This window comes from Musa acuminata, unplaced genomic scaffold (assembly GCF_036884655.1).
Source record: "Musa acuminata AAA Group cultivar baxijiao unplaced genomic scaffold, Cavendish_Baxijiao_AAA HiC_scaffold_960, whole genome shotgun sequence".
NCBI lineage: Eukaryota > Viridiplantae > Streptophyta > Magnoliopsida > Zingiberales > Musaceae > Musa > Musa acuminata.
This window is the reverse complement of record NW_027021179.1, coordinates 1,542-24,686: the sequence shown is the minus strand read 5'-3', so window position 1 is coordinate 24,686 and position 23,145 is coordinate 1,542. Positions and strand designations below refer to the sequence as shown.

The 23,145-nt window shown below is 36.4% G+C and overlaps 1 protein-coding gene across 2 annotated transcripts in view; it reads left to right on the top strand.

The window, feature by feature from the left end:
* LOC135665224 (uncharacterized) overlaps positions 1 to 21,747 on the top strand; it is a 28,390-nt gene extending 6,643 nt beyond the window's left edge. Inside the window, exons 10-24 of one of the 2 annotated variants that reach the window (XM_065177150.1) lie at positions 1,095 to 1,248; positions 3,813 to 3,900; positions 5,155 to 5,257; positions 5,331 to 5,421; positions 9,171 to 9,268; positions 10,790 to 10,984; positions 14,088 to 14,333; positions 15,018 to 15,113; positions 15,229 to 15,323; positions 15,415 to 15,482; positions 15,595 to 15,678; positions 15,759 to 15,832; positions 21,127 to 21,209; positions 21,299 to 21,389; positions 21,601 to 21,747. In XM_065177150.1, the coding sequence (XP_065033222.1) occupies positions 1,095 to 1,248; positions 3,813 to 3,900; positions 5,155 to 5,257; positions 5,331 to 5,421; positions 9,171 to 9,268; positions 10,790 to 10,984; positions 14,088 to 14,333; positions 15,018 to 15,113; positions 15,229 to 15,323; positions 15,415 to 15,482; positions 15,595 to 15,678; positions 15,759 to 15,832; positions 21,127 to 21,209; positions 21,299 to 21,389; positions 21,601 to 21,678 (1,644 nt within the window). In that variant the 3' untranslated portion in view covers positions 21,679 to 21,747. Of the gene's footprint in view, positions 1 to 1,094; positions 1,249 to 3,812; positions 3,901 to 5,154; positions 5,258 to 5,330; positions 5,422 to 9,170; positions 9,269 to 10,789; positions 10,985 to 14,087; positions 14,334 to 15,017; positions 15,114 to 15,228; positions 15,324 to 15,414; positions 15,483 to 15,594; positions 15,679 to 15,752; positions 15,833 to 21,126; positions 21,210 to 21,298; positions 21,390 to 21,600 lie in introns of both variants that reach the window. The other variant, XM_065177149.1, reaches the window with a different exon arrangement.
* Positions 21,748 to 23,145: the final 1,398 nt, after the last annotated feature.

The following is a 23,145-nucleotide window of genomic DNA, read 5'->3' as shown; positions in this document are numbered from 1 at the left end:
GCCCCCTCTCTATCGTCGCGTGTTGTAGCACTCTCGAGCCCTCCTCCCGAGCTCGCCTCTCTGTCATCTTGTGTTGTCGTGATGATTGAGCCCTTCGCCCTGAGCCCCCCCTCTGTTGTTGCACGTTGTCGTGCTCTCATGCCCTTCGCTCCGAGCACCCCTCTATGACCATCGCATTGTCATCGTGTTGTTGCACCCATCGCCCCGAGCGACCCACCTGCGACCCGGTAGCCGTCGCATGCTCTCGGGCACTTGGCGATCTTGTCGGCATCCAGCGAAGCTTCTTTCTCAGCGGTGTCCAATGAAGGTAAATTAATTTACCTATTTTATTTTTTATTTTTTTAATTTGGGTGGCGTCCAACGAAGGTCAATTAATTTACCTATTTTATTTTTTTAGTTTTTGAATCTGGGTTTTAAAATCTGGGGTTTTAATCTGAGTTTTTATTGCTAACCTGGTTTTTTTTTACTGCTGATTATTCTAGTAGGTAAATTTATTTTTTTAGTAGTTAAATTGTTAACATATTATTCTAGTCGTTGATTCATGATTGTAGGGACAAAGCGCATCTTGGAGTGTGTTCTTCTTCATGACAAAAAAATCCATTTGGTTTAAGTCCAAACTGCAAGTTAGATGTTCATTAGTAACACAGAGATAGCAGCATCATGACTACAACATTAATAAGCTCCAACAATTGTTATGGAAATTGGACTTATTTTATTAATAAGCTACATTAGTAAGTGTATGGAGAGACTATAAAAGGTTATGGAATATTAAATATAATTTGTGTCCTCGATGTGTTCGTGTCATGTCCGTGTCTGTGCTTCATAGCATGACTCCATTATGGAGTTGATTACTTTTTACTGCAGACTTTTCTAACACGTCAAATTCCCTGCTTTGCCACTCACTGCGTATATGATGTTTTCTTTCTTACCGAGGAGCATACATGCACATTTGTCGAGGAAGATTATATCTTCTCTTGGTTTTGCATTACTGTTTGTAATCTGTGGATTCTGTCAACCTCTTCTTTCAAGTGGTTGTGTTTTATTTTCCTATTACCTATTTGTATGTTCAATCGATTCTTCCCTTTTGTCTACAGGTACGGATCGAATCAACTTCTGTTTTGGCTAGTATGTTGGACGGACATTCTCTAACATTATCACAAGTAGCTGAATACAAAGAATCTTCAAAATGTGGATCATTTACTACATTGTCTAGCTCACTGGGACAAAAGCTAATGCAATTGCATACAGGTGCATAATATTAGTCCTTATTTTCAAACTTTTAGATTGATTGGTGGAATGCTTGGACCATGTTTGTATTCTTTTATAATCTTAATTAGTTTTCTATTACTACTTCCTTGTCTGGTGTATTTTTTTGGCTACATGTTTGATTAGAAATTTGTAACATAAATCCTTCTGAGTCTTCTCAGAGGCTTATCGTTTGTTTTTGTTGAATACTTGAATACTTGAATTAACTTCATGTTTTTGTTGTTCATATGAATACCTGAGTGTGGGGGATCCTAGCAAGTTGCGACAATGCCAATCATATTTTTTAATGTGGCTTATTGCTTAATTTACTTAGATCAAGTAACTCAAAAGAACTTCCTAGATATCTTCTGTTTTGCGCTTCGTGTCAATCATGTTCTGTAGATTTATCTACACCACAAAGCATACGATGCTTTATGTTTCTTTTATTCTTGTTTCCCATTGAGTCTCATTTTCTTAATTTGAGATGAGTTGGATAGTCTCTCACTAATACTTTGCCTTGTAAAACGATTTTTGAATTGTTGTTTTCATCCAAGGATCACCTTTACTGAAACAACCTTTTGTTCGTTATGTGCTAGCATGTTACAGCGTGGGCCACATACTAAGGCTCACATGCTCATCACATTGCAAAATTGGCAATGACACCTTTGAGACAGCACAGTCTCCTAGGCTAGTACCTTATGGTGCTCTACCTCTGAATAAATATTCCATGGTTTTACAATTCTTTTCATTTCCTTCTTGTTGGTTAGTATTTTCTCATTTATGATATTTAATTCTTGCATACTGGTTTATGACATGCAACTTTAGCAATACAAAGAGAAAAATTTAGGGAATATAGTCAAGAAATTTTCAAGAATTAGAGTTTCAGGTTTCTTAGATTGTTTAACAAGAAGAAACCATTACTGAAGATGCATAAACTTAAAGAAGGATTGTTAAACTGGAGAGGGTCATCAGAAAAAAAATTAGATGGTTGTAAGATAAGATATTCTCATGGATCAGAATCTTGGGCGGTTAGGAATCATGGACCCAAACTATTGTCGATAAGACAAGGATGTTATTATGGGTGTATGGGGTCAATAGCAAAGTTGCTAGATTCAATCAGAAATAAAATGGGAGTAAATAGCTTATAAGGTGGTATGATGTACCCAATAGGGTTTGAACCTAGCCAGTTGATTGGATTACTGCAGAGCCAAAACCAACACAAGTTTTTAATGATTTTTTTTAATGAGCCACTCTGTCCGAACCCTGAAATGGGTTCCTGTAACTCAAGGCTAGCCAGCGGTCTGGTAAGGTTGGCCTGAGTTAGTTGGGTGATACATGAGGGGCTCGTCAACATCTCCAATCTCTACCATCCAACTAAAACTAAACCTTAAACCATTAAAAGAATCACCAAATCATAACAAGGGCAAACAAATCCACTAAAATAAATTCAAATGTAAAAGCAAACACAAGAGATTTTAAATAGAAAAAAGATGCATAAGACAAATATTTTCAGTCAGAATAGGAATATAGAAGATTGTCAAAACTCAAACATTTAAAATTTTGGTCTCAGATGGTGATAGTGCCAGTAGGAGGGGAAAGCATCATGAGCAAGGTCGGTGAGGTGGCCACTTGCACCACTGATGGAGAAGTGACCAACTTTGCTGGAGGTGGCACAGGCAATGGAGGACAATGCTTCCTGCACCATGAGAGAGAGTGGTTTGACGGATATAGATTTGTGACGGTAATAAAGGATTTGAGAGATATGAGACAATGAAGGGACAACTGGTGTCAAACATTGTGAAAAAGAAAGAAGATGTGTTACAACTTAGATGTTAGGGGCAGCAGCTGGGTAACCTATAGGGGGCATATGACAAGGGATTTCTCTTTAGTTACTTTGTAGAGAGGTTGAGTTGGGCTACCATTACCTAACCCCTCAGCCCAATCCTGACCGAATTGCTAGTTTCCACTGACACTTTTTAGCCCATTCCCAATGGTCCAAACTGAATCCTGCCAAACCCTGTGCTATATGTCAGTTTGGGCTTAGGTTAGCCTGCCCATCTTGCATACCTATATCCTTTATATTCACCAAGTACTCTGAAGATGTTTGTTGGAAAGAAAAAAAAGACAAGTAGCTGAGCTTATATTAATATAATAAGTTGAGTCAATTAGGAGTCCCTGGTGTGAACTACCCTCCAAGTAGGCAGGCGCCTCTTGATCAAACTCGGTGATAGGAAAAATCCTGTAGCTTACCCAGACAGTTGGGTGATAGGTCCCTTATTATTGTCATTCTCGTCTTCATATTATTATGTCGTCTTCATATTATTATGTCAGTTATTCTTTCATGTGGCATCTTGGAAGAAATTTGTGTTCTATTAACCCATGAATGTGGAAATAAATTACTGTATTCATTTACAAACTTATTTTTTCTGAAGATCCACTTGACAGTGGCAGTGATTCTACATACCATATCAAATGCAGATTTTATCCATAACTTATTCCTTTTTCAGCTATACGTCCTTGTTTAATTGCAGTGTCCTATGCATGATAAGTTGATCTTTGTGTTGCAGGTTTATTGTATCTTCTGCAACATGAAACTCATAATGGACTTATTTCATCACTGCTCAAAGTCATCTTGGTTTTGATATCTGCCTCCCCGTATGATTTCGATTCTCTCCTTAATGCTTATTCCTATCTGTTTTTTCATCATATTCTGAAATCTAGAATTGTTAGTGCATATTACATGATGCCCAACAGTGTTGAACCTTTCTTTCCACTATTGATAGTGTGGAGTCTTTCAAATTTTGCAGAAGCCTTTTAGTTTTCATTGTGGATTTAAGTACTGGTCCAACACTAATTTCATTAACATATCATATCATATCGATATGATGCCGGTATACCGTTTGGTATGTCGACTAATTCTGTTGGGTTGGGTATTAATAAAAAAAAGTTGTGTGTGGTTAGAGCACTATAAAACTATATGCACCATTACCAATACTCGGTTGGACAAATATTTTAAATTGTGGCTTTTTAATTTTGTTTCAATTGTTTGAAAGTTTTGAGACTTGCTTCTTTTTTTTCCTTCAAAGGGTAAGTGACGAAAGAAAAAAATATACTGAATGAAGTTTCGAACCCTCAACCCTTGGTAAATTAGTCTGGTACACTACCACTAGACTAATATTTAAGGTGTAAAAAATATGTTGGATGAGGTTTCAAACTCTCAATTTTTGGTAAGTGACTTTGGTATATCACTATCAGACCAATGTTTAAACTTTCAAGTGTAAAAATATATCGGATGAGGTTTTGAACTCTCAACCTTTGGTAAGTAAGTCTGTACACCACCACCAGAACAATATTTAAGATGTAAAAATATATTGGATGAGATTTCAAACCCTCAACCTTTGGTAAGTGGGTTTGGTACACCACCACCAGACCAATGTTTTAGGTAATAAGTCAGATGAGGTTTCAAACCCTCAACCTTTGGCGAGTCTGGTACACCACCACTAGACCAATGTTTAAGATGCTATATATCAGATGAGGTCTCGAACCATCAACCTTTGGTAAGTGGATTTGGTACACCATAACTAGACCAATATTTAAGGTGTAAAATATATGAGATGAGATTTCAAACCCTTGCCTTTGGTAATTGCATCTGGTACACTATCACCAAACAAATGTTTAAGGTATAAAAATATATCAGATAAGGTTTCAAACCCTCAATCTTTGGTAAGTGGGTTTGATAAATCACTACCAGGCCAATGTTTAAAATGTAAAAACCATTAATAGATGTCATATCAGACTTGCTTCTTCTTTATTGCGTATAAACCATGAAGGCAGTAACAGTACTCAATTTATCTTTTCTTTTGTGATATTATTTTGCATTATGTTTGTTTATAATTTACTATTTAACAGATATGGTCGCATGCCTGGGGATTTGCTACCAACTGCAATTACATCCTTGCATTCAAAAATGAAGGAAATCCTTGCCTCCAAAAATGAAAATATTGGTCTTCTGGTATGTTTTAATTTGCTTTTCCTCTGAAAATGATGATGTTTGACAACATTAAAATTTACAACTATTTTTACAGGTTAACAATCTTAGTTGCTTAGGTGCATCATTTTCCAGATCCCCACCTTTATTGCTCGTCCTAAAATTGCTTGAAGAAGATATTTTACATGGTTAGTTTATTTTTATAATTACAAGTTTTCCAGTTCAAATATTCAGTTTGGTTTTCTTATAAATGTTTCAGTCTTTCTTCCTATATTTGTTTCCTTTATTTCTTTCCTACATTGCTTTGGCACACTAGTTTTGCCTTTTAGGACTGAACTGATATGCCAGTCAGGTCTTAATGCTTGATGTTGTATTTCATCAATTCTAAATAGTTGCTTGTTGTTTTTTTTTTTTTCTGTGCAAAGAAGTTTAGTGTATCATGACATATTTCAAATTTTTTTAAAATTTGAAGAAATTACCATTACATCAAATGACGTACATGACGCTCATACGTGGATTTAAAACTGAGACATGTCACTCGTGTAACAATGCACTAACTAATCCGAATGTCTCCATAGAGACTTTTGATCTGTAATTGTTCTTGTCTGATATACAAGTTTTCACTTTTCCACCAACTTTGCACTATGCATAATGTAGTTTTTCTCATTCTACACAATGTTTCTCCTCTTGCTTCTGATATATTGTTTTGTTGTATCATCTGTACTTAGTGCTAGTTGTTATGTTGAAGAGGTGGGCAATAACAGGAAAAATATTCTGGGGAAATTGTTATAGCATTAATTTTCTATTCAATTTGTGTTCATCAGAATTTGCAATGCAGCCAAAGATGACATTTACATTGAATGAGGCAAGGATATTTTGATAACTTTGTAAAGTTGTTGACTAAATGTCATAACTTACAGTTGTTACTATCCTAAGATGATTTGGGAGTTATTCTCATGAATATGTACTTGTATTTTTGTTCAAGCAGATACTTTCATGGATTGGGATGATATTTATGTCATGGATTTAAGTCTCAATTATACTGGGAGGTATGGTTTGGTATTTACCAGTTCAATGGTTGGCCAATATGCTGATCAGGCAATTTTACTTGGTTTGGTCCAAATTTAAGCTTATTTCTTGATAATCTTACCATATCAGACCTATCAGGCGATAAGCTAATTAATACTGAACTTTACTTACCGTAAGCCTACCTCCCACGACTGATTTGGGGATACTTTCTTCCAAGGATTGAAATATCGTACCGTACCGGAGTTTCGACGCTCGCTCGTTATGGGTATGATACTGTATACTGAGTGGTATACCGCCTTTTCCTTCTCCCACGCGGGGCGACGTTACCTCGTATATATATATATATATATATATATATATATATATATATATATATATATATATATATTCTGTTTCGCCCGGTAACGGGCGGTCCGTGTACCGGTCAGCTGACGGACCGATACGTATCGCCCGTACCGGACGGTATTATTCGAACTTGCATACATTGCTTTCTTCTTTGTTTTAAATAAATCTAAGCAGCTGTAATCCTTCTCTCTCTTCCCTCTTCTTTCCCCCTTTCCTATGCCAACTCCAAGATGAGCAGCAAGAACAAGGCGGACCAATCCCAACGTGCCACTACCTCCATTGAGCCTCTCCTTTATTACCCCTACATTCATAACGAGGTCACCTTCGTTCTTGTTTGTCAAATACTCAAGTGTATGCCTCCATCCTCTCCTTCCCTCATCTTTCTTTTATCTGTTCTCTCTCTTTGCTTGTAGTTGTTTGACCCAAGGATTTTAATTTCGAATGATATCGTCCCTACCAGGCGATACGTTTCGGTCCGCCAACAGATCGGTATGCGGACCACCTGCTACTGGGTGGTACTGTCAATTGGGGATGTTTCCGTCCCGTTATCGCCCGAAATCGGTCGGTAACGATCGAGTTCGACTGTCGCCGCTCGCTACCATGCGGTATTAGCCAAGGGAGAAGGAAGAAGAGGGAGAACTTGGTGATCCGGCGTTGCTCTCCCTTGACGATCTCGATCCGTCACCGCCCTCCCTTGCCGTACACGCAGATGAGATGTCGCCTCCTCGTCTGAGGCGACGAGGCCTCGGCGTCGTCGGCGACTTCTCCTCATCCGCACGGGGAGAAGAAACGAGGCGACCTCGCCTCGACGACATCGCCCACTTTTTATTTTTTAACTTTTTTATTATATATATATATATATGTATATATATATATGTATATATATATATGTATATATATATATGTATATACCGAGTGGTACGTCAGAGCATATCGCTCGGTACGCTCATACCGTACCATGCCGAGCTAAGCTTGAAATGTCGATATGGTACAAAATTATGAACGAAGGTTTGACCAGTACCAACCTGTACCAACACATGATATAGCAGTGCATACCATTACCATACTGGTATGGCCAACCTGATCGACATTTTGATCCATGATTCACATATTCATCTTTTGTTTGCATCAATGCCATCTATACAACACTTGCGGACATCAACTCATAAAGATGGAACAGGGTCTCTGTCAATGTGATGGTATAATTCTTTAAGGCATTCAAGAGGGTTGTTATTTTAGATAATGTTATTGTTATCCAAGAATGTAAAGTTGTGGAAATGACTTGACCATTCGATAGCATATCATAACCAATTAAAAAAGAGAAGTTAAAGAAAATGGCAAAAGATTGAGAATAAGAACTCAAGATAGCTTGACAAAATGGATGAAAAAGCAAACAACAAATATATGTGCTTTTCCAATAACAAAAAGCTATTAAGAAAACAAGGCATCAGGAATTGTGACATGGTATGGGAAGAAATGATTACCACAAAGATTGCTGTTTACCTATAATGAGATTGCTGATCATCTCTGATTGAGACTGTGTGCACAAAGCAGGATTGGAGTGGGATGTAAAAGAAAACCTGCCATTAACCTTTAATTTAAATACATGTTTGATTTTCATGAAATAGGATAAAATTGGAGAAAACAATTTCTTTCTGTATTTTCATATATTAGACAAAAGTCTCCTATTATGCATGGAGACTTGGAACCAGTGATCTTTCATGTTTTGTGTTTCTGTTCAATTTAGATGATTAATTTGATCCCATGGATTTTGCAAAAATCAAGGGAAAGAATCGATCACTTGTCACAGTTGTAAAAGGAATGTGAACCAAACCATTCTTTAGGAACATAATTTCTCTTTGTATAATGGAATTGTGCAAAGACCTTTCTATATTGTCTATCTGAATCCTTCTTGATTAACCAGCCATGATAATTGTAGTTCCCCAAAAATCTCTTTATTGCTTAGTTTTTCTTCTTGCAAAAGGATGAAGAAAATAGGCAACAGCACTAATATGATCTAGTAATTTTTCCTTGGAAAAGCCTTCCCTTTCTCTCATCTCCAAGTTTTGGTTTTGCTCCTGTGTTTGAATTAAGTGTGAGACTTTTTATTTTCAGAAAATTATCAAAATAAGGGATTTCAACATCAGGCTTAAGTCATAAGGCTAGTGTTTGAGACACATTGATATAAAATGTATTCGCTGCACATGAGTAACATTGTGTTGCTTTAAAACTGACCCTCTTGGTTTGAAATAAAGTAGTAGTATTTTAATCATAAATGTTTTTCTGAATCTATTGTTGTATGTCCAATTATTTTCAAGCTTTGTAGTTGGTTCATGAGGGAATTGAAGTTAAACTTTTGGTTAGATTATGCAAGTCAATCATTTGCTGAATTGTTGTATGCTTTCAGTATGTTTGTAATAATCAATAAGCTTGCCTTAGAAACTTTGGTTAGTTGTTGTTTTGTTTTCAGACTCCAACATAAGGTTTAGTGATGCAAATCTATTTATGATTATTAGATGTTCTAAACAAGTGACAATGTAAACTGAAACTTTGATCTGTTCAGGTTTTTCTCATGACCAACTAGAGCCATCCATATTCTCTACTTTATTTCACTTATCGGAGAAGAGGAGACATCCAAGTGTTGTTTTTGAGGCCCTTCAGGTATAATATCTTAGTGCTTATTTTTTCTAGTTATTAGTTGTATGTAAATTGTAAAGGTTCTTAAATTGCATTTTGATTGAATTTGCCAGTACTGAATTAATTTTCTCCTAGATGAATGTAATACAAAATGCTGATGAAGACTTAGTATATTCTTCATGGCTTTTAGCATTTTAGGCCATCTTAGGAGGCTCACCTTGGTAGTAGTAGCTTCCTTTGATGGATCAAAGAGTTGATAAAGGCTTAAAGGGTATCCAATAATGATGACAATGAAAAAAAGCCCCAGTGCTTGAAATTTCCAAACAATGGAAACTTATAATGTGAATCATCTACAAAAGAAAACTAAACTTTTCTGGATAAGTGGTTGGAAAGCAAGCGCTAGTATGTGTATTATGATGGTGGCGTCAATATAAAGATGCAAATTATAATGCACCCTATACAATTCAGAGTTTATGATCTTCCCTATAGTTCTGGGCAAGCAAGCAACCAAGTTCATGAAAGTCACTTCTTATGATGTTGTTTCATATATCATGCATTGGGGATTACTGATTGCAAGCCTTTAATTCCCACCAGATTAACCAATTTTTTTCTACTACCAAATCTTTGGACAAATTGAGTAGAACATTTTCAGAAATAGAGCAACTGTTGAAATAACAGTTATTCTTCCTGTATGCAAGTCCATTATGCTCAAATGCCAATAAGGTATGGGCAGGAACATCTGCCAGCACTCAGCTCAATTGCCATTGTGCTGTTTAGGCTAATGTTTTATCCTATTCGAAAATATAGTAATTCATACTGTTATATTGGATTTTGGTTATATTTTAGTTTAAGCACCTGCTTAATTGCCATTGTGCTGTTTAGGCTACTAAGGGGTCACAGCCTAGTATCACCTAGGCAAACCTTGTCCACTATCAACCTGGGGGCTGAGTATTCTTTTACAAAGCAAAGTGTTAACAGGATGATGGAGTGGAATGCTGATTTAAATGAACAGAATGCATTGCAGCAAAGACATAATGAATGAGAGAGAGAGAGAAAGAGAGAGAGAGAGAGAGAGAGAGAGAGAGAGAGAGAGAGAGAGAGAGAGAGTTAAGAACTGTTATGAACTTAAGCAGACAGGCTCTTAACATATTGTTTTCACTAGACAAATTACTCAGTCTTTTGTCTTGCTTTATTGTAACTGAGCAAAGACACAATTCCTTGATCAAGAGGAAGCTATTGTTTTTTTCTGCTTGTTTTACTTAACCATGATTTATTTAATTAGTAGATTCTGATAACTCTTCTCTTAGTTGCTTTGGTAGCTCTGTAGATCAGTTTCGTTGTTTGAATGCTTTAGTCTGTTCCTCAGCTTGGTACTAAAATATACTGAGATAAGGGCTTTTTATTTAAAAAATTTCTCATGGATAGAGGTGTAGTCGTAAATTGTGCATTCCTGATAAGCTGATTGGTATCTAATAAATTCTTCTTCATGTTTTATATACTATTCAATACAGGCATGGACTCTTGATTTTTGACATTATCTTTTAGGTCTTGAGAGCAGTGGCACACAACTATCCAAGTATGGTAACTAGATTTTGGAGACAAGTATCTGATAGTGTTCATGAACTTTTGCACGCAAGGAATCATGAATCTAGCTGTGAAGCAGTAGCTGGTTTTTGCAAGGAAGAATTTAGCAAAGCTGTTGGAGTAACCACAGAAAAATGCATTATGGCTGCTATTAAGGTAACTATCTTATATCATTTGATAATAACAGTTGAAAATCTTTATATGTAGACGATCCTTATAATTTACCATTTATTTGAATACTCATCACCCTTGTATGTACAATGCAGCTTATACATACGTATCTACTAAGATAAATGGTCCTACATGTCATAATGAAATTATGAAAGCATATGTCTATTTTTGAATTTCAACAGTTCCTGTTCATCTTTCAGTATAATGTCAAAAAATGAGTTCCAACTAATTTTTTTATGGTTGGCCATTTTAATAAGCTATAATGAGGAAGTTCACAACTTTAGCTACTGGTAAGTTGTCCCTAATGGAATGGGATGCTGCTTGTTGATTTCAAATCTTGATGATTATGTTCAATAATCTTTCTATTTCTTTGGCCATTCATTCCTCTCCTTATTCAACAATGGTTGGCTGGCAATGCCAGCAGTAACCAGTCGGGTTGGCAGCATCAGGTGGCTTTAGGTAAGGATTGATCAAAAGGATTGATTGTCTTCGAGAGAGAAGGTTATTAACAACAACCTTCTTCTACTCGGAGATCAGAAGAAGATTATTAAAATTTAAAAACCCTAAACATAAACTTAACAGAAGAATATTTTCAAATTGAGGGGTAAGCTCAGTTTATGTGGGTTACTAGGCAGCCTGTGAACCAGACTGGACCAGGCGAATAGCCCTGGTCCACGTGTCGGTTCAGCTGTAGACCAGTAAATACCGTCCTGTACATACATACTTCCATACATACATACTGCCTGGTGTTTACCTGTTTAGGCGGTATTTCAAATCATTGCAGAAACAAATATTCTGTGCTACAATTTAAAAAAATATGATCTTTGTGAGGATTGACCCAGCCAGATTCTGTTTCTAACTGTTGGTAATACCAACCCACTTATATAAGAAACCATCTTCTTTCCACAAAATGTAAGGTCTTGCAATTTCTTTCCAAAAATCAAGGTTCACACCAATATCTCAAATCTCGTGCATGTACTTGTTCTATCTGATTCAGATAGGTGTACTGTCCAAATAATTTGAGATGAAGCAAAAAAAGCAAAGAACCCAAAACCTCAATACTGCTCTCAATATTACCATGTTGCAAACAGAATGGTACGCCTCGCCCTTGCCAGCTGGCCATTGGCACCATTCATAAACAGAGTCTTGAAATGCCATTCTTTTAGCAGGCTAGTGTATGGATTTGGGTTTAGCAATATGGATTTTCTCCATGATTCAGCTCTAAGAAGGGCAGAAGGGCACGGCTGTTCCTTAATTTGGGATCATGTACCATTCTCATCCTTTGTCTTCCTTTTTCCATTGTCTCATCTAGTTTTAATTGATTGATTCTTTATTACTTGAAGATTCGGCTACTGTGCTCGCTGAATGATTCATCGCCGATAAACTCTTCTGTTCCATTTTCTGGTTTGCAAAAGACTAGACTCAATGGAAAATTTCCAAATTTGAAATGAATTGGCATTTAAATTTTCATCTCTTGGAATGGAAGGTGTATCTCAGTTGATTGCTTCATGTGTTTTCCTTCAAGGAGCCAAGGTTCAAATTAAAAATCAGTTTTGATTTCCAAAATTTATGTGGAATGTCTTTGAAAGTCTTTGTTATGATGCTTCTTTGAAGAGAAATAAAAAAAGGTTGAAGTTTCTGGTTGAGTATTACATTGAAGTCCCAGACCTGTCGTAGACTGCTGTGTAGATGGATTTCTGAAAACTTACTACAGCCTGTCACTGTTTAAATCTATGGGCCTTAATAACGACAGGTGTTTTGTAGGGTTGTTGAAGATCTATTGAATTATTTTTGTTGCAAAAAGTTCAAATTATGAAAAGTTGATGCCTGAATTTAGGGTTAATTCACAAAATGATTGCTATTTCATGGCACAGTGGGGTGTCAAAACTGTCCTGACACAGCATACTGCCATGTATTTTGGTCATATTCCGCATACGTCAAAATTTGGCCTGCCCATGTGTCAGTACAGCATATGTGGCTTGGCATGTCAAGATAATTCCTATTCAAGGTACATTATTTTAAAGTATCATACACTTCACTGTATACAAACATTCTCCTTCTCATCATCATCCATTAACACAACCATGTAAGATCTTTAAAGTGAAATTAAAGAACATTTTTTTAATATTCTATTAGGCTCATTAAGGCTCTAGTAATGCTGTTGCAGTTGGTCACCACTGAGTCTTATAATTCCTTGGATTTAAAGGTTCAGTATTTTCTAATGTTAGCTTTCACAGAAATAAAAACAAATTTAGAAAAAGATTGTCGACTTGACACTTTGTAATTGTTGTCATTCTCTATAAATGGCAAGGTTTTATATACCAATTGGAGCAGTATGTTCTGCCGGTATATACCCATTCATTCAAGGATTGATATCGGACCATATAGGTCATTACCGGTTGGTATTCAGTTTGCTATCATATTTTCTTCTGGTGATAAGTTGCTATACCACTTGGTATATCAACACAGTTGCATTCCAAATGGTTACTAGAGAAGGTATCAACTGAGGTCTAAATCCTTGCCATATGGAAAATAAGGAATCTTCATTGTCTCCCATTAGTATTCACAACCATACATGCATGATGGTTTGCTTGTATGTTTACTCACAAAATGTGATGGTTGAGCCCTGGCCCAATAAATTTATTTTGCAAGTACAAGTTAGTTGTTTCATGTTGTTTCAAGCATAGTTTGAAATCTCGTGATTTTCTAACGTAACATTCTGATGTGCACCAATAAGCCAGTTCTACAGTGTACTGACCGAACGTCAGCATTGAACATTTATTTTCATATTTCTTGAGGTCTAACGGTACCATACTGACTTTGGCATAATGGTCCAGCAGGATTCCAGTGTCAGTATCTTTTTGGTATTTTAAACCTTGGTTTCGAGTAAATAAGATGACTTGCCTTTATCTCATAGCCTGGTCCTTCTGATTGAAGGTTTAAATGCAACTATTATTTCAGCTTCTTATATAATATTTATCACATCAAACTTGTTCTTGAGATTGATGATTGCTAATTTAGGCATTGCTGCATTCAATCTTTCACTATCTTAACCACATGAGTTGATTATTTAAAGCTTGTGAATTAGGTTCTCGATGAGTGCCTTCGTGCAGTCTCTGGATTTAAAGGAGCCGATGACCTCCAAGATTTTAGATTACTTGATATCCAGCGTATTTCTGATTGTACCAGAAGTAAGAAGATATCATCTGCTCCTTCGTATGAACTTGATGGTCCAGTGGCCTTAAATGGAGATTGTGCCTCATGTGGGCTTGAGCAGTGGAATGAGATTATCGTAAAGCATCTACCTGAGTCACTATCACATGCCTCTCCAATTGTAAGTTATAGTATTGCAAGATCTAGTCTTTCAATTTGCACCACAATAGTTCATGGTCTGAACCTAATGTATCTTATGAGTCTGAATCTGCATATGCTTGTTTCCTTATTTTATTGTTGTTTATCTTTATTAAGCTTAGATGATCAGCAGAAGAATATCTGAATGAGTTATAGATATGATCTCTTCCTGACTCATTATTGCTATTACTTTGTATTCTTTTATACCTGCCAGTTTGGGCCTTCTGTACAAATACTGGATGAATATTAGATAACAACTTTAGCCTGGTTTGTGGAATTCTTCTACGTCTTGCCTTCTTGTTCTTCTTATATTTTTTTTCTCAGCAAGAGGGTTCATCATCATATTTCTTATTGCTTTTGTATTCAAAATCACATAAAGGACTTTGAAATCTCAAAACAATATCTATTTCATGGATTTATGTTTATCTGGCCTTCAAAATTCAAATGTGAGACAGTGATCAATATATTTCAGAAGTATTAAACATAGGGATTGAGTTCACTTGATTTCATATGTTTGGAGGACAATCATCTAGGGTTTATGGTGCATAATGATGTTGAAATTTCATGTAAAAATGAGTTATTCGTTTTTTTTCTACATGGATTGTAAACAAAATTTCTTGTAGTTCTTTTGGTAGATACTGATCAACTCATGCCTATGCTCATTCAGGTGAGGGCAGCATCAGTTACATGCTTTGCTGGGATGACATCGGGTGTTTTCTCCTCTTTGACTAAGGACAAACAAGAATTTGTTATTTCTTCAGCTGTATGTTGTGACAAATACTGACATAGATCATTTACAGTTTCTATTATTAAACAAAAAATTTAGGATATTTTTTGGTAAGTAGTATATGGAAGTATTCACCATGTGCATTCCATAGGTTACTGCAACATTCGGTGATGGAGTTCCTTCTGTCAGATCAGCTGCATGCCGAGCCATTGGTGTCCTAACATGTTTCTCAGAAATTGTTTCTCGGTAATTCTATCTTGGATGTTCTTGCATCTCAAATTGCAGTGATTTAGAATCTGGAGTTACATTTCACTTTCATCGGAGTGCCATTTTTCAGATCAACAGTGATTGACAAATTTATACGTGCAGTTGATTATAATTCACACGGTCCCATAGCCTCGGTACCTACTTTTCTGTTTTTAATATTGCTACCTTTTCTTACTAGAATTACATTTTTGTTTTCTTATCTTTTAAATGGCTAGTTTTATTACAATTATGTTTTTCTTCATCCAGGTACGGATTACCGCTTCATGGGCTCTAGCAAATATATGTGACGCCCTTCGCCACAGAGCAACTGAACTGGACTTGGATAGATCTGAAGGTTAGATTTGTTGCCATTTGTCTTATTTTACAGGCTTTTTACCTATATTTCATTTTAAGCTCAAGAATTCTCAGATGCAGGTGAAATAAGGCTTTCTGACTCTATCTATCTTTTAGTTGAAAGTGCACTACGATTAACTAAGGATGGTGATAAGGTGAGGTGGTTACAACTTACAACTTACATCCAAATATGTTTCCTCATATTTGTATCCACCATATTTATTTCTTACATTCTCTTTTCTGTTGGTATGATGTAAAAGATGTGTTGAACCTGTTGATGCTCTAATATATAGCAAATGCCTATTTGTTTGCATATATGGATAGGCTGAATTGTGACAGTTATTTGGTTTGCGTTCCTGAAAAGGTCGACAATATTTTGTGAAAATACTAGCAAAATGGATTCTAAATTATAGTTATCAAGATTGAACTAGTACTTGAACTGGCCATGCCTTTGGTCATTTGGATAATTGTCCAGACTGATCGGTCTGATGTTTCAATAAAATTTAAAAATATAAATGTGTACAATGATAAATTAATTTTATATGATAAAAATATAAAATATACAAAAGGAATATGTTTTCTTGTTCTTCTCATTACTTCCTTTTTCATTTTTTTTCAATTTGTGTCTTTTTCTTATCCTTCCTTGCTTTTTCTTCTTTCTCTTCTCCATCTTTGCTTCTCTGCTGATAACATCCCTCGATTCTCTTCCATGACACAGCCACGAGCAGCAACCTGAAGCAGGGTATAGGTGATGAGCAGTTCTTCCTTCTCCTCTCCTCTCTTTCTCCCCTACAGTTTTTCTTTCCTAGGCTGTTACATCTTTTCTGATTGTCCTATTTCTCCTTCGTTATTTTTCTTCTGCTTCTTTTAGACAGGAATGAAGAGGGGCATCAGAACGTACTCAAATGTGGGTGTGGTGGCAAAGGAGAGGCGTCAGGAAGAAGCGCTTGATTGTGGCATAGGTTTGGGGGAATAGGATGTGGCAGTTAAAGGAACTGGGGCCAAGGAAGACACAAGAAAATAACTCGACAATTTTAATAAACTCAACATGTTGTACCACCTGAGGTGGCACGGTATGGATGGTAAGAACTGGTATGACCAGCGACCGAGATGCAGATCACCCGAGTTCCTATTGGCATGCCCCAGTGTACCATGTTGGTACACTAGTGCAGACTGGCACATACTGACCTGACAAATCTCCGAAACAGGTCCGGTACCCGAAATGACGAACCCTGGTTTAATGAAAACCATCCTATTCACCTTTTTTCTTTCTCTAGGAGGAGCCAGATTTTCTCAAAAAGGTTGTACATCATATGACTTTGTTATCTAGAATGTAAACCATCTAAGTCAATGTACTGGTGTAGGTGCCGAAGTTCAAAATTTTTGGTCTAGTACAAGTACAGGAACTCATCAACTGATAGAAGCTAATCATTATGGTATTAATATGATCAGTACATACCTAAAAGTTCTAAAATTGTGGTTTATGTTTGGTATATAGGTGGCACAGTTCTTTGCCAGCATACTGTTATCTGGTTGGACTGGTATGACACCATTGGTATACCATACTATTTATTTCTGTGGTAGATAGAGACATACTAGATGCTTCTCTTGGTTCGTGGAGATGATCAGTTGGTTCATGTTGATCGCGAATCATGCTACATGCTGATTTCTTAATTTGCTATTATTAGGTAAGATATATTTATTTTACCAAGTAATTAACTGATCATCGAATTGGGTTGCTAGTAATGGAAGCAGAAAACTCAGAGAGATTCATTATTATTATTATTATTATTGGTTTAGTGCTTTTATTGTCTTAGCTTTTTGTCTATGATCCTCAGTTCTGAATCGTGTTGCTGAGATGGAAAAGATTCATGAGTTGTAATCAGGAACCTTGATTTAGGTTTCATGGGAGTTAGAGATCATTAAAACTTCAATATATGGAAAATTATGCATTAAAATAAGAAACATGTGCTCTTTTTATCCAGTCCCCTTCATCATCTGATGCAACATGATGCTATGGAGTCCTAATGGTGATCTCTCTCTTGGCTGAAGCACTCGATTAATACATCACTGGTTTTAAGTCAAAATAGACTGTTTAGTCCAGATTATTCCAGCATAGTTAGGCGACAGATCAAAGTCAAATATCGAATTCTACTATATCCATGTTGGTTGAGATCCTGGTGTCTTGGTATAAGGATGCCACAAGATGTTGCGACTGATATTAGCAAAACATTAAGCACTTGAATCCTTCTCTAAGAATACTAAAATTTTCTAAGTAAAGATTTTAATTTCTAATATCTTAAGAATTTTAAAAATACTGTTGATTCTTTTAGGGACGAGAGAAATCACAGGCAAGGTATGAACCAGAATTTATGAAGCTTAACAGACATTAAGATTTAAGATTGTGTAATTATTTCTTTATGGCAGTTGTGGTTGTTTGACCATGTGACAACATCTATTGTCTTCTTGTTGATATGTAGCAGTCAAGGCCTGCCATTTCGGGTACTGATGCTATATCGGTCACTGGGTGGACCAGTTAAAAATATTGGTCCATACAAGTCTACTGAGTGTCTGTATACTGGTATGCGCCAGATTTTGGTACATACATAAGATATTCCCAAATAATCTATTTTAACCTAATATATCCCCTTTTCTGGTTATATGTAATCAAATTAGATAGTTTGTTTTTGAAAAATAAGATATGGATTAATGAAAATGTCTCATCTAGAGAGGCAACACAAATTAAGACATATTCTGATGAAAAATTGAGTCTTGCTCTTGTTTTGTTAGCATATTTAACTCGATATTACAAAAATCTTCGTGTTGAGCTCACAAGGGACCTTCCTGGTGAATCAAAATAGGTTTATAAACAATATATATGCTTATAAAATACTAAATGAAATGTAAAACAAAGACAAATACCTACTCGAACCCGGACCAATACATCTAGGATCGATATGGGTCCAATATCGAGTATTGTTTGGGATCCTCGATATGATGGATAGAATGTCATCTGTAGGACCCATTGATGTAATAACGTGGTCATAGTCGTTGCTGCATTATCATTGATGACTCTGTGATAGGGGGCTCTTATGAGAAGTACGTTGATGCCGCATCATCATTGATGGCTTTATGGTAGGAAGCTCATATGACAAATAGGATCGCAACAGGTATGATAGGATTTGTCATCATATCATTGTTGCATATCTTACTTAGAGAAGAATGACCAACTTCCACCATGTATATGTTGGTTATTCCATCATAATGGTAGGAAGGCTGTGAATATGTTGAATTCCCATCAATGTCACTATTGGGTAGGCTTTATGACATATGAGACGAATCATCCATTCCTTCCCCTTCCCCTTATCCTTGCAGCCATAAATGAGCTGCACGGATCCTCATGCTTTGTGATCCGAAACCTATGTGCCATGAGCAGTGATTTAAATAGGCGCCTGGGCGCTCGGGCAAGGTGAGGCAAGGTGAGGCCCGAGCGCCTCATGGGTGAACCTGGCGACGTGCTTTAATGAGATGTTGCCTGGGTGTTCGCTTGAACCCAGGCGTCGAGTGCCTGATTCAAATGAAGCAACCGAACCAGACTTTTAAGTTTGGTTCGGTTCAATAGTGCCTCGTTTCTTACCTGCACAAGCCACCCCCGCACACCTGCACGACCCCGAGCCATCAACTCAAGTGCTGCTTCTGCGTCCTGTCACGACCTTAGCTGGTTTTGCCTAAGGCGTGCGGCACCCTCGCGCGTCCGTCCGCAAAGGTCAGCCTCCCCGAAGCCTCCCATTGTCCCTTAGGACCAACAAAAGAGAGAACGGGTTAAAGAGAACGCCTCAATCGGGATCCATAAGCATACATGTCCGAAAAACACTTCATAGACAATGCAAATTACAAACAGACTTTACAAGCTCTGAATAGTGACACAACAAAGGGTAAAATGGTCCATTACAGATCGAAAAGCTCTCGCACGTGTCCACATGACACAACCTTTATTTACAAGCCTAAAGAGGCCACCAACCCAACTAACATGAGACTATTTAGCCTTCGGCCGCCCCTCTACCTGCTGTACAAGGCATGAACATGCCAAAAGACAACGGACAGACATAAGCATTACATCCAACATCTTGTTTAGAAGTTTGTCCGTTACAGTCCGGCACCAACGCTTTCTGCTGCTGCCTCCGTTGCAGACGTAGCGGACTGAAGCTTCCTTTAGCGCCGATGGACGGGTTCAACGGGCTAGCCTTCGTCCGTAGCTTCCTTCCGCCACCGCTACTTCTGGTGCAATTCCTTCCACCACCGACGGTGAGGACCGTAGCTTCCTCCACTATTGATGGACACCTCTGAAGCTTCCTCCACCCACAACATCGCTATCCGTAGCTTTCGTCGCTACCGCTGCTGCTGCTGTCCGCAGCTTCCGTTGCTGCCGCTGCTGCTGCTGCCACGGTTGTCATCTGCAGCTTCTTCCTCCTCCACTACTGCTGCTGTCCGCAGCTTCTTCCGTCACCGCTGCCTTCTCCTTCCTCACTTTCTACCGTCGATGACACTTTTCTCTCCTTTTCCTACTGTTAAAAGTTCTTTTCTCTCCCTTTAATTACTGTAAACAGTAAATAATATACTGTTAATAGTAGATTGTTAACTATTGTACAAAGCAAATATGTCCCTTTGCTCTTAATAGTAAAATAAGCCTGCAATGGGATATACTAGGATGGTACTTTAGATCTTTTTAATTTAATATTATATTTTTTATTTATATAATCATATTTATCAATTATATTATATATTTTTTTATTTTAATATTTCAGAGCATCTCATTTCGTTTGGGCGAGCGCCTAGCGCTTTTTAAGTCACTAGCCATGAGTAAATACTACTCCTCGACCATCGTACCCTGACTCTTGAGTAGTGGTACCACGATGTTGTTGCCAACATTGGATGATGGTTGTTGGTGATGTTGTTATCTCCATGGAATTCATGAAACGTGGACAACAAGGGAGATAGTGTCTCATCACCAGACTGAACCTGTTGCTCATCAATGTGTTCATGGGATCCCAAGACCATCAAGCTCGTCCCTTTCCCTTCTCGCAAGAGTCGGATGTTCTCATGATCACTAGCTCCTCCTGTAAGCCTTGTTCCTCTTCTTATACTGCCATCAATATAATTAGGAGATACATTTTCTATTGCAAATCTAACAAAATAAACCTCTGGGGACACTATTACAGGCTTTTCTTGGTCATTAAAAATCATATGTAATTCTTTGTTCTTCTTTTTATGCTTTTCCGTTAATTGCTTTAACAAATCTCTAAATCAGCATCGTGGTTCCTTTCAGAAAATTTCAAAATGAAGATAGGTGTGTCATTTTGCTCATGTCTAGGAGATTCACTCATTATTCTTATCGTCAGTATTTGAATTTCACTCCAACAGTTCCTAAAATTTTAACTTATTTTTATAGATTAAGTCAAATGCTGTGAGGGCTCTTGGAAACCTGTCAAGATTTATCAGATTAACTAATCATTCTGCTGAAAGTTTGCCAAGGTACTAATGGTATTCTATTAGTTAACTAGTGCATTTGTCTTTCTTATATTAATGTACAAAAGAAATGACTGGTTAATTTTCATCATCAGTGGTTCAAAGTCAGCTTTTCATGGAAATGCCCACTGGCTTGAGAGAATGGTGCAAGCATTTGTTTCTTGTGTGACTACTGGCAATGTAAAGGTATGTCAAGCATTTGCTTCACTACATTTTGCTCATGGTTAACATTGTGTATCAGTAGGATAAGTGATGACTAATATCTTGTTTTACCAAGCACCTTGAGAAAACAAATTCAATGGCAAAACCTCATTCTTTACAAATAATTGCATGGAGGTTGGTTTATTTAAAATCTTCCGATGGTCTTTGTTAACTTTTTAACTCTTTGGTGTTTCAGGTCCAATGGAATGTTTGTCATGCCTTAAGCAACTTATTCATGAATGAAACAATAAAGCTACATGATATGTCTTGGTAAGGTTATCTCAATTTGTCCAATGATGTTGTGTATTATATGTTTTCTTTCATTGTTTTATTGCTTTACATTAAACATCTTCAGATTTCAACCTCATTATACTTAGTACTTTATTAATTTGTATGGCCATGCAACATAGAATTTCTTATGGTGTAGAAGTGATGGTGAATAGTTAAAAGAATATGCAAATGTTACTTAATTTTCTCTGCATGTAATATCTGTCCTATCCCCACGTATTATGTTTTGAGACCAAAGTGACTTCAAAGTAAAGATGAAAAAAAAGAGTCTATCTATTGGCCTGTTTGTTGCACTAATCTTTGAGCTCACTATATTTAATGAAGATCAAGTTTACCTGATAGTTAATTATATTAGTTATTGTTTTGGGGATGAAGTGGTGATAAAATTGATTTTTTTCTAGTATCTATTTTGATATTTCTAACATGGTTTGCTTTACCGGTTTGTACCGGTGTACTGACTATCGCTACGGTATGTACTAATGTTCAGACATACAATATGGTGGGGGTGTATCGACATATTAGTATGTACCGTCCATACCGATCCCCTGTTGGACCGGTACATACCGTCTGTACTGAGCGGTACATCGTGATATGGTGAACTTTGAATTTTCTGGTCTCTCTTCCCTAACAGTTTATCATTGCAGTAGTTTCTTTTACAATATTTTTCTTGTTTCCCAAGCACCAATGTGTTCGTTTTGTTTCTTCTCTAATAATTTCTTGATTGATGTATTTCTATTATTTCAAATCATTAATGCTGTATTTGGATCCTATATCTTTTAAAAGATTTTTATATTTTTATAGATAATATTCCTAGCTTCACCTATTAATAACCATTAGATATATTATTAATAACCAAGTTTTTTTGTATTACAGGTTAATAAATTACATTATATGATTAAACATTCCAAAAATAAAATTTGTGATTTATCTACAACTCCTATGTAAATGTGGTTATGTGCAATACATTTGCATTTGAAAGTCTACACATTTTGATCTCCTTCCCCAAACCCTACATCGAGTCATCCTTTTATGCTTATGCAAAAAATGAATACATATATATATATATATATATATATATATATATATGTATGTATATGTATATATATATGTATGTATATGTATGTATATATATATGTATGTATGTATATATATATATGTATGTATATATATATATGTATGTATATATATATGTATGTATATGTATATATATATGTATGTATATGTATGTATATATATATGTATATATATATGTATGTATGTATATATATATGTATGTATGTATGTATATATATATATGTATGTATGTATATATATATATGTATATGTATGTATGTATATATATATATATATGTATATATATATATATGTGTGTGTGTGTGTGTGTATGTATGTATGCATGTATGTATACACACACATATATATGTAATCGATCTACATCACGGGTCATGCCTAC